The sequence below is a fragment of the Hoplias malabaricus genome, chromosome 16 (assembly GCF_029633855.1).
Source record: "Hoplias malabaricus isolate fHopMal1 chromosome 16, fHopMal1.hap1, whole genome shotgun sequence".
Taxonomy (NCBI): Eukaryota; Metazoa; Chordata; class Actinopteri; order Characiformes; family Erythrinidae; genus Hoplias; species Hoplias malabaricus.
Genome location: NC_089815.1, coordinates 14,156,304 through 14,169,100, shown reverse-complemented (window position 1 = coordinate 14,169,100; position 12,797 = coordinate 14,156,304). Strand labels below are relative to the sequence as shown.

Genomic DNA, 12,797 nt, shown 5'->3' with positions numbered 1-12,797 from the left:
TGATATGATATGAACACACACTAAGTCTTTATGAGATGTTCTCTTACTTTTTAACTATCTGTCTATCTTTCTAGCTTTCTACAACTAAGTTGAGGGTTGCACTTGTGTGACTCAAACAGTGACTTCAGACTCAATCTCAAGATTCGAAGCTTGTGAACAATCTTTATTTCAAGTAGTAATAATAATAATTTTATAATTTTACAATTATCCTGTTAACTGTGTGAGTGAATGTGTGTTAGTTTGTTGCCCTGTGAAGGACTGGCGTCCCCTCCAGTGTATATTCCTGCCTTGCGCGCAATGGTTCCACCACGACCCTGAGCTGGATAAGCGGTCACAGATAATGAATGAATGAAATACCCTGTTACAACTAGGAATATCCATTTGTGTAATTACAAAAGGAAAAACTGAAGTTGATACACATATGTAATTACATAAGCTTTACTACTGTAATCCATCTGTAACTGGTACTAATTACATTGTTTTTGCATATGTTATTCATGTGTAACTACACAGTTATTAGAAACACTTAATATAAAGTAGGACCTCGGCCTGATTTCGCTTCCCTCCCTGCCATGTACAATGGCATATATGTGCAAACACATATAACACCACTAAACATGGCAGCACCAAGCCTTTTGTAGCCATGCCTTTTATTTGGTTAATTTTGTTTGGAAAATATACTGCTTCTTTAATAATTTCGTGTTAAAGCCCACTGGAATTTTATTTATAGTTTCCATTTATTTATTAAATGGAGTAAACCTATAGGCTGTATTATTTATTTGAAATGATCTTAATTGACTCTACCCTACTGTTGTTGTCTGCAGCAAAGCATAGCTGTTTCTCTGCTACTCTCAGCGCCACAGAAAATCAACCTCCATAGAAGGGACTGTGTCTCCACTGTCTGCAGCACTGACTGATGGACAGCCGACTCTGGCTGCTGATTGGCTAAATAAAAGTGATGACCAATGAGAAGTGAGTTCTGTTTAGGAGTTGTGGAGTATCTGCACCCACCTCCGGCTGAGAGAGACAGTCTAACGTCAAATATTCATGATAAAACGCATCCCATATCTGTTCCAAACAGAACACCGCTTTTAGCGTCCATATATGAGATGACTGGTGACCCTAATCAAGTCCCTTCTCTGTCTAGCAGTGAATCAGAGAATGTGAGATTGTGTGGAACAGTCAGAAAGGAATGTGTGTTGGCAAGAGTGAGATGAAATCTAGCAGGAGCGGGACATAAAAAAAATCAGTCTAGCGCAGACCTCTACTCCACAGTTCCGTGAGTCAAACTTGGAGCTAGTGCACAAGGCACACGAGGCAACCACCGCTTTCTTTTTGTTTCCACCCCAGGTGGTGAACCTGCTACGTGAGACACTGCGCTGAGTACAGTAATCTCCTATATCAAACAATGTAGCCATCTGTTCTCACTGACCTTGACTTACAATAGTTTTTTTTTTTTCTTCAAACACAAATATTATGCATGAGGTGCATGGGCTACCCAGATAGGTAATAACCAATAAATACTGATGCTAAAAACAACTCCACCATGGATCCTGAAGTGCAGAAAAATCAACTAGCAAACATTGCAAAAATAGAGTTGTAAAGCTTTTTTTGGGTTTCCTCACACTGCGTACACTGCTAAAAAAATTAAAGGGAACACTAAAATAACACATCCTAGATCTCAATGAAGTAAATATTCCAGTTGAAAATATTTATGCATTACATAGTGGAATACGTTGAGAACAAAATAACAAAAATTATCAATGTAAATCAAAATTATTATCCCATGGAAGTCTGGATTTGGAGTTATACTCGAAATGAAAGTGGAAAATCAAATTACAGGCTGATCCAACTTCAGTGGAAATTCCTCAAGACAAGTTAAATGAGGCTCAGTATTGTGTGTGGCCTCCACATGCTTGTATGACATCCCTTCAATACCTGGGAATGCTCCTGTGGGATCTCCTCCCAGACCTGGATTAAAACTCCTGGACATTCTGTGGTACAATGTGGCATTGGTGGAGGGAACAAGACATGATGCCTTCTTGCCACAACTCACATTGATGTGCTATCTTCAAAGAGCTGCACTACCTGAGCAAATTCTGTGGGTTGTAGACACCACCTCATGCTACCTCTAGGGGCCAGAGCACTGACAAAATGCAAAACTGACCAGCTAGAAAAAATGAGAACAGAGAAATGGTCTGTGATCAGCACCTGCAGAACCACTCTTTGGTGGTGCAGAAACCACCATTATAGTGTTTGTCTTGCTAATAGCCTCTCATTTCTACCTGTTGTCTGTTCCATTTGCACAACAGCAGGTGAAATTGATTCACAATGAGTGCTGCTTCTTAACTGGACAGGTTGATTTCACAGAAGTGTGATTGACTTGGAGTTACATTGTGTTGTTTAAGTGTTCTATTTATTTTTTTGAGCAGTGTAGTTTTAAAAGTTTATTATACAACTGATCCATTTAGATACTGCAGTGTGTGCTAAAACAGTTAATGATTTAAATACAGTACATGATTTAAACTAATAATGTTATGGGCTGGTACAAATGTCAGTCATTTTTTTTTAACCATAAGAGAAAAGAGACTCAACTTGGACTCAATGAGAGTCTTGAGTATTGACTTGGCCTCAAGCTCAAGATCTGAGACTTGACTTTGGCTTGCAAAAATTATTTGTAAACATCTCTACCTGGAGTACCATAGCTACAGCTTAATAACCACCATAGCAACCACATAACAACTACTTATCAGCACCTTAGCAACATCTTTGTACACTATAGCAACCACTTAGCAACACCTTAGCCTGCAATTGGGATACCATAGCAACACTATAGCAACAACCTGGGATACAATAGCAACTGCTATGAGCAGGGAGAGAGAGACCTAGGTAACAGACTGATTTTACGTATTATGTTAGCATTCCATACTCAATATATCCGAATGCATTTGTTCATAATATTGTGTAGGAACACCTAGCTAAATTTGTTTTTATTTTTAATCTCTTTTGATTTCCTGCTTAGTTTAAAAAAATCTCTTTCTCAATAGCATTTTTTCTTTTCGCGCCATATACCTGGAGTTTCTTTTAAAGTAGACCATTCAGATCACTCTCAATTTTTACTGCTGATGTTATTTCTGTGTCAGAAACGGTGTTATATTCACTGTTTAATTGCACTAATATGTGTTTCGGCCATTTTGTAGTAGTGTTCGAAAACAGGCTGTAGCTGACATGGCTCCCAATTTACTTTTTTTCTGTGAAATCTGAATCGTAAAACCAAATTATTTGACTCTACAGCAAGGTTATGTCTGTTTATATTTTATGTACATAATGTATTTGAAATACAAGATATCATATTTTGTTTACAATTATACCCAATCAATATAATTAGGACTCAGGATGCACCTGCAAATAGACAAAAAGCTATTAGTTTTAACTTCATATATCACCAAACCAAAATGAACATTTCTGAATGAACTAAAACTAACACTAAAACATTACACTTACTTATAAAGTTAAAATTAATATTCATCTATTTGCAGGTGCATGCTGAATCCTAATTAAATTGATCCGGTATGAGTGCAGTCTCAAAACGTTGTGATTTAAGTGCACCAACAAGTTTTGACCGAGCATCACATCCACAAAAAATATTCTGCCTGTGAACCTTGTTGTAGTTGTATCAATTTTCAATTTTTGTATGAATAAATGTTGCAAGAGTTGAATAAATGTTTACCTGGCATTATTTTTATGCATATTGATCTGTTGAATCAAACATGGCACTAAAGCGACATATTAAGTAGATTTAAAGTAAAAATATTATGGTAACAAAGTGACACGTGATATTATTGAATAGATATATAGTTACTATAATTAGTAAATAGAAACAAGCTTTCTCCAGATATATAGTAAATGCTACTTAATTTTAGTAAATGATATTTAGTAAATGTAAATCAATACTTAGTAAATATTCATTAATTTTCCTTTTGAAATTAATTTGTATTTTACTCAATATTTTTGAGCTATATTAATTCATATGTAGGCATGTTATTACTAAATCCAACACATTTTAACTGTGCATTTTATTAACATTTACATAATTTTCTTGCTTAAATTTAGTTAATTTATTCAATGAATGTTAATTAAAAGTTTGAAAATTAGAATCTACTCATTAATATTACGTGTCACTTTGTTGCCATAATTGTTTTAAGTAACTAATGGGTCACATTTTTTACAGTGCATATTGCTCTATTATTCTGTTTAATAAAATATGAAGGTATTTTCTTTTATTGACATTAAAAAAATCACAGTTGATGTTGCCAATTCCTATGTCCTAATCAGACAGTTTTCTCTGGTGAAGGCACTGCTTTACTGTCATTCAGTAAAATTTTAAATTTGAAAAACATTTTTGATAACATGCTGAAGTTATAAGCCCTGTTTACCTTGCTGAAATAAATGTATACAAATGATGTCAGGACTATCACTCTCGGCCCTGATTCTTGTTTTCTTTCCTAGTAAGCCATGTGCTTGAGGAGCACATGGCTCTGTTTTTTATGTCTTGGTCTACCCCTTAGCTCCGCCCTAGCCCTGTCCTGTAATCACTTGTGTCCACTTGTGTCTCCTTTGTTGCCCTGCCCTTTCGTTATCCTTCCCAGGTGTTCCTTGTCTGTGCTCTTGTATTTAAGCCCCCTTGTTTCAGTGGACATTACCTTATTGAACCTGTCTCTCTCTTGTCTGTTTGTACCTCTTTGGTAAGAGTCACTCTGGTCTGTTTGTAGCTTTCTGTACTGTTCTAGTCTGGTCTGTTTGTACCTTACCATACCTTTCTAGTCTGGTCTGTTTGTACCTTTTTGTATATATTCTGTTTGATTAGTTCTAGCTTAGTCTTTAGTTCAGTCTTTTACTTTAGTTCAGTCTTTTTTGTACATTTACATTTATGCATTTGGCAGATGCTTTTATCCAAAGCGACTTACAAAATAAGTACAGTTTCTTGTTTGACTGTTTCAGGGTTTTGTTTCTTGTTTTAGTTGTTTCTCTATCTAGTTCCTCTCGGTTTTGTTTACTTGTCTTAAATCTGTGTTACTGCATTTGTGTTCCACCCAGTCATGACAAGGAAGGTGTATGATCATGGAAAGCTCTGTTATTACCTCAGTTGCTATTATTCATAACTACAAAACTGAAGACTACACACTGTACTGAAATGATTCAAGCAACCAGTTTACACTAGAAAGCTCATGTGAAACTGACAAGTTTATGTTTAAATAGAGTTGTTTTTAAGGTTATTAAATACAAGCACCTTTTCATTTTATTAACATATAATTGATAAAGAAACAGTGCTGTATGAACATGATAATGTAAGTTGCATTTCTCACCTGTGAAGCATTTTGTCTCTGAATGTAACCCTGTTCTTCCGCCAATTCTCCAGCTCTGAGCTCGTGAGCGTGGTGGGCTTTTGGTGGTCCAGTGTTACAGTGTCCTTGCCCTGCTTCCACATCTTGTAGCGCTCAGGCTGCAGGAGCCTAACAAAAACATCCATGGAGATCTTCACCATATCCTTACGACATGTGCACTACAAAACAGGAGGTCAGAGAAAGACAGTTAAAAATACCAGAACTACAGTACCTTGCCAACATTTTCACCTACCCTGGGCTTTTTACCTATATTGTTACATTACAACCTGTGTTTAAATGTTTTTTTTTTTATCTGAACTGTATGTGATGCATATGCACAAAATAGTCTAAGTTTGTGAAGTGAAATGAGAAAAATCAGAAAATTGCTTTGTGCATATGTATTCACCCCCTTTGTTTTGAAGCTAAGGAGATCTGCAAACAAGTCAGGGACAAAGTTGTTGTGAAGAACATGGTACCAAACAAACCTTCCAAGAGAGGGCAGCCCACCAAAATTCTCAGACTGGTCAAGAAGGACAACAACCCCCTGCAGTCTGAGGTGATCTGACATGCCTTGATATTTTAACAAAATTCACCTACCCAAAAATGTTTATTCTCAAAAAGCTACACATGCTAATATTCCACAAAAACCCAGCAGCAATAATGTGAGAAAAGTATGTATGTCATTCATATGTTTTTTGTTGAAATTAACTCTAAATATGGACTTCCCAAACATTTTCAAAAGGTGCTGATATACATTGTAGAGCTCTGAACATTGTAGACATGGGTGCTGTCTACACACTGTTGTTGACAGCTTCCACACAGTGAAACATGGTGGTAGTAGCATTATGCTTTTGGGATGTTTTTCAGCAGCAAGGACTGGGAAAATGTTAAATGAGTCAAGGGGAAGGGGATGGTGCTAAATACAGGGATATTCTTGAACAAAACCTGTTTTGGTCTTTCAGTGATTTGAGACTGGGACAGAGGTTCACCTTCCAACAGGACAATGACCCTAAGTATACTGTTAAATCAACACAAGTGGTTCAAGGGGAAACATGTAAATGTATTGGAATGGCCTAGTCAAAGCTCAGACCTTAATCCAATTGAGAATCTGTGGTCAGAAGATTTCTGTTCACCAATGGAAACCATCTAACTTGAAGGAGCTGGAAAGGTTTTGCCTTGAGGAATGGGAAACATCCCAGTGGCAAGATGGGGCAAGCTCATAGAGAATTATCCAAAGCAACCTGCAGCTGTATTTGCTGCAAAAAGTGTCTCTACAAAGTACTGACTTCAGGGGAGTGAACAGTTATGCACATTGAAATTTTTCTTCACACAAAATAAATAAAGAAATAAAGAAAACAAATGTTGTAGGCATGTTCTGTAAATTAAATTATGCAAACCCTCAAATAATCAATTTTAATTCCAGGTTGTGAAGTAGAAAAACATTAAAAATTCCAAGGGGTTGAAGACTTTCATAAGGCATTGTATAACATGATACATAGCACTAGCCATGCCACATTCAAAAGCAATCAACACAAATTGACCACAATATTTATTTATTCTTTTTCAGTTTAACAACTAGTTAGATTAAATTAATCCAGACTTGCCATACACTCAAAAAACGCTGATGTATTTTAAAATTAAATTATAATCATACACAGGATAAGAATTCAAATATCCCATGCTAAACATTTAGAGCTTTAGGGCCCACCACTCTCTTCCTACCTGCAGCCACAAAATTTCTGTTGTTAAAATCATACACCTCAACACTAAATTTGCTGTGACCATTTATGATCCAATCAGCAACCAGCTACATCTAGCAAATAAACCTACCCACTAAACCTACCCACCCCACTATGGTTTCTGTGGCAGTTTATGATCAGCAACCAGCTATCCTTAACAACTACGGTTACTCATTGAGCCCATCCCATGAGTAACCAAACCACCCAATCTATCACTAGCTCTTCATAGCTCTTCATTATGTAGGCACCTCCCCTCGTCTGTGTTTCACTGAATTAAGCCCACAAAACGGCTCAACAGTGAAGTCTGTCGTCCCAGACCCACCAATTTCAAGCCAGCTTTACAGTCCTACCTTACCCTTTACCATCAACAACTGTAAATCTACACTGTGCTCCCTGGAGACTCAGGCTGTACCTAGCCCCACTGGCACTGTTAATGCATGCTCAGTGCCACCAGTTCCATGTGAACTTTATGTGCTACATCACCAACCAGAGTAGAACACCATGTCTGTGTAGTTAACACAACTCTGGGACCTGCAGTTTTTACCTACATCCACCAGCATTTTCCAATCTCAAGCTTCACCCCATCTACAAATATGTGTAGCTTGCGCTGGTTCTTGAAAACATTCTCCCTCATGCACAAACCTAACTATTTTACTGCTACAGTTTGCTGTCCAACAAACATGCTAAAACCCTTACCCCCTAATTATGTCTCCATGTATACCAACCCTGTGACAAACTAATCCTTACAAGCTGATATGCTTCAGTGTGCCAACCCCTGTACATAATCCACAAGCATGAACATTTTCGGATTCCACTTCCTTCCTGCTTTTGTGACTGGCACTGCTGCTTTTACCACTAAATCCTTTGATCCTGACAAAATCATCTCACGACTCACCTTTGCATATTTATATTCCTTAAGTAAACTTCTGAGTGGTAACTTCAGCACCCCTCTCACATACAAATATTTCACTTTCAAAACTCCAGGAACTGGACTCAATTAGAGCATCATTGCATCACAGCTAGTAAAATGGATCAAAAACACTCGGCACGATGCCGGCACACACAGTCGGCATTGTTTCAGCTGTGATGTACGGCTGTAGAGTGGGCTGGTAGTTCTGGGTGAAGTCTGGGAAACAAGTGTTGTGGCTGAGGCGTGACTCAAATGACTCGGCCCTAGTCCAGCAAGCCATAACTAAATTGCGATAACCGGACCATGACAAAGTTTGAGCCAGAAGTACGCCATAAGTGCCGGTCTCGGCCCCCTGCACACACACACACCCCACTCCCACACCACCACCACCACCATCCCCTCCCTCAGAAAAGGGTAGAATAAGGTTCATGGTGAAATTACTGCTTTATTAAATAACTTACACTCTCAAAAAAAGGTACAATATTGGTCACTAAAAGTACAACCATGCTTAAAAGTCCAGTTTTGTTAATTAAAGGTACAGTGTATTCTCTTCCCCAGAAGGAGAGATTTGTTTGTAATATTTAATTATAGTAATGTCATAACAAAAAACATAGAAGTCCTGGAGATGAAAGAGAGTGTATGAAATCAACACATTTTAAATCTACAATTATAATATAATTATGTTCCCTAATTGATGGGTACCACCACAGTGACAACATATCTGACAGTGAACATACATCATTTTTAAAGCCCAATTCAATGCAATGATATGGGTCTCAGGATCTTATCATGGTATCTCTGTACATTCAAAATGGCATCAATAAAATGCACCTGTGTTTGTTGTCCATAACATAAGACTGCCCATACCATAACCCCACTGGCAACATGGGTCACTCAATTCACAATGCTGACATCAGCAAACCACTCAACCACACGACCCCATACATGCAGCTTGCCATCTGCCATGTACAGTGAAAACCGGAATTCTTCCGTGAAGAGAACACCTCTCCAACGTGCCATACGCCATCACATGTGAGCATTTGCCCACTCAAGTCGTTTACGACGACAAACTGCAGTCAGGTGGAGACCCTGATGAGGATGACAAGCATGCAGATTAGCTCCCCTGAGACGATTTCTGAAAGTTTGTGCAGATATTCTTTGGTTATGCAAACAGATCATTGCAGCAGCTGTCCGGGTGGCTGGTGTCAGACGATCTTGGAGGTGAAGATGTTGGATGTGGAGGTCCTGGACTATTGTGGTTATACATGGTTTGCGGTTGTGAGGCTGGTTGGATATACTGCCAAATTCTCTGAAATGGCTTTGGAGACAGTTTATGGTAGAGAAATGAATATTCAATTCATGGGCAACAGCTCTGGTGGACATTCCTGCAGTCAGCACGCTCCCTCAAGACTTGCAACATCTGTGGCATTGTGCTGTGAGATAAAAATGGCCTTTTATTGTGACCAGCCTAAGGCACATCTGTGCAATAATCATGCTGTCTAATCAGCATCTTGATATGCCACACCTGTGAGGTGGATGGATTATCTCAGCAAAGAAGAAGTGCTCACTAACAAAGATTTAGACAAATTGGTGAACAATATTTGAGAGAAAAAGAAATTTTGTGTACATAGACTTTGTCTCTTAGATCTTTGAGGTCAGCTCATGAGAAATGGGAGCAAAAACAAAAGTGTTGCATTTATGTTTTTGTTCAGTGTGTGTGTGTATTTATTTTTTAAATTCAGACTTCATTAGTTTGATTAAAAAAAGACTTGCCTTAATTTATAAATCTATATTTTTATATATATTTTTTTTCAATATATTGGAATATTATTTGATTAATTTCATGTTATAATTCCTTTTACTTTATTACTTAAAATATTTATTTTTATTTAAATATATTCATTTTACTGTTAATTTATTGAGAACTTTTTTTTATAATTAACTCTTTTATTGAGAAAGCACACGATTTTACAATAGCACGAGAATTTACTTGCTTTTGCTTTTACATTTTTTAACTTTTAGCTAAAAAAAAAAAAACAAAAAACAAAACATTGGAACGGTGAGGCCTAATTGTAAACACATCATTGTCATGTACGTACAATTTTGTGCACAAATCCTATTTATCCAGTCTTCAGTTGTTAGTGGTTCAGGCTGGAGCCATCTCCTCGTGAGAGCCTTTTTACGTGCTGCCAGTAAGATGTACATTTTTTTTAAGCATTCAAATTCAGTTTATCCCCGATATGTTACCAAAAAACATGATTTCAAAGGTTAAAGGAAAAACAAATGAAAATAAATTCTGTATATGATCATGAATTTGAGACCAATACTGGTGAATGGCTTGACAGTATCAAAAAATATGGAAATGGTTTGCCCCATTACCCCCACATCTCCAACAAGTATCCCCCATTCCCCGATACTTGTGGGCTCCCACCCTTCCTCTGTAATTGTCAGTTTACCTTCTTTTTCCCACTTCCTTTTAACATAGATAGTGTTAATAATAATAGATTTTATTTTTGCTGCCTTTCAAGACTCTCAAGGTCACCATACATAAAGAAAATCAAAGCAAGACTACAGGTACAAACAAAGCAAATTAAAGCAGGCTAATTAAAGAGATACATAAAATCAAGGGACAAGGCTAAAGACTGTATGCTGTCCTAAACAGGTGGGTTTTGAGGCGTGATTTAAAAATGTCCAGGGAGTCAATATTATGGATGTCCGGTGGGAGGGAGTTCCAAAGACAGGGGGCAGTATGCCTAAAAGCTCTAGACCCCATGGTGGTCAGACGGACTGGAGGGACAGTGAGGCTGATGGTTGAGGAGGATCTAAGGGGTCTGTTTATGTGAAGGAGCTCTGTGAGGTGTGGTGGGGCAAGGTGACGGATGGCCTTAAAAGTAAGCAATATGAGTTTAAAGTCAATGCGAGATTTAACAGGGAGCCAGTGGAGCTGTTGAAAAACGGGGGAGATGTGATGAATGGATGGAGTTCTAGTGATAATACAGGCAGCAGCATTCTGAACCAGTTGTAACATATGAAGGGACTTGATGGGGAGACCAGATAAAAGAGAATTGCAATAATCCAGGTGGGATGTGACCAGGGAGTGGATCAGGATAGCAGTATTGTCAGGAGTGAGGGAAGGACGGAGGCGGTTGATGTAACGAAGATGGAAGTATGCAGAGCAAGTAATGTTATTTATATCGGTTTGGAAAGACAGAGTGCTATCAAGGATGACACCCAGACTCCTTACCTGAGGGGAAGGGGAAACAAAAGTATTGTCAATTGGGATGGAGAAACTGTTTACTTTTGCAATGGTGGATTTAGAACCAACGAGGAGAACCTCTGTTTTATCACTGTTGAGTTTGTGAAAATTGGAGGAGAACTAAGACGTGTTGGAAAAACCGATGGCTGATAGTCTATGGAGAAGGATAGAATGGGAGATGGTGTCAAATGCTGCACTCAGGTCAAGAAGAATGAGTATAGATAAGACACCTGAGTCTGCTGCAGTCAGAAGGTCATTTGTTATTTTGAGGACGGCTGTGTCTGTACTGTTATAGGGACAAAACCCAGATAGAAACTGCTCATAGAGGTGGTTATTAGAGAGATGGGAATGTACCTAAGAGGCAACTATCTTCTCTAGGATTTTTGAAAGAAAAGGTAGATTAGAGATGGGACGAAGGTTATTGAAGTTGTTAGGATCTAGGCGGGGTTTCTTTAGAATAGGGGTGACTGCAGCAGACTTGAAAGATGGAGGGACAGATCCAGAAGTGAGGGAGGAGTGAATAATGGCAGTTATCAGAGCCAATAATGAAGATAAACATGCTTTGACCAGGGGTGTTTGACCAGAGGCTCAAGTTGAGAAGTGGAAGGTTTAGATTTATCGATGAGATCAGAGATATTGGAGATAGTTGGAAACAGAAATGTAGTAAATGGATAAATATAAGGGGAAGCAATTGCTGGTGTATCAGATCTATTTTGGTATTAAAGAATGACATTAGTAAATTGCAATGGTCGGCAGAGTAGAAATGTGAAGGTAAAGAGTCTGGTGGGTGAAGAGTGGAGGTGACCAAAGAAAACAGGGCCCATGTGTTTCCATCACCAGCTCTAATTAGTTGGGAGAAGTACTGGGAATTTGCTGTTCTAAGGTTGTCGTTATATAGAAGAAGATGGGTCATGATACAGATCCTTGTGAATTGAGAGTCCAGTTTTCCTGAAGAGACACTCCAGCTGGCGTCCAGTAGCTTTGAGCTAACGTAGGTGAGATGAGAACCAAGGAGTCCAGTAGAGAGTGAAGTCCAGTGTTATAGAGATGAACCATATCATAAATAGTGGCTGAATTACTAGAATTAGGAATGTCAATACCTGATAAAAGTGAAGTTAGATTAACATTTTTGATATTACGATAAGTAATGGTATGTGGTGTTCTACTTTTAGATAGAACTATATAGATTTTGAATGAAATAAACAAATGATCAGAGACAAGGAGGTCGGTGGCAGTACAGTTGCGTGGAGTTACACCAGAACAGCAGACCAGGTCCAAGGTATGACCTTTAGAGTGAGTTGGGAAGTTGATATGTTGTTGTAATCTGAAACTCTCCAGGCAGGATGTAAAATCCTTAGTAGTGGTATGTTTACATTGTCCATATGTATGTTGACATCACCAAGCAGAATAATATTGGGAAAATGTGAACAGAGGAATGTGAGAAATGCTGAAAAGTAATTTATGAAATCCTTATTAGGCTGGGGAGGACGATAGATAGTAGCCAGAAC

At 38.2% G+C, this 12,797-nt stretch overlaps 1 protein-coding gene and 1 long non-coding RNA gene across 4 annotated transcripts in view; one reads left to right on the top strand and one right to left on the bottom strand.

The window, feature by feature from the left end:
• The window catches only part of kdm4b (lysine (K)-specific demethylase 4B), a 170,214-nt gene that overhangs the window by 70,501 nt on the left and 86,916 nt on the right, over positions 1-12,797 (bottom strand). For all 3 annotated transcript variants that reach the window (XM_066647154.1, XM_066647155.1, XM_066647156.1), the window contains exon 9: positions 5,367-5,563. In XM_066647154.1, coding sequence (XP_066503251.1) covers positions 5,367-5,563 — 197 coding nt within the window. The remainder of the gene's footprint in view (positions 1-5,366; positions 5,564-12,797) is intronic.
• Positions 4,713-6,798, top strand: LOC136671477 (uncharacterized). Its single transcript, XR_010795717.1, has 4 exons — positions 4,713-4,745; positions 5,420-5,577; positions 5,807-5,940; positions 6,347-6,798. It is a non-coding gene; the product is annotated as an uncharacterized lncRNA (long non-coding RNA).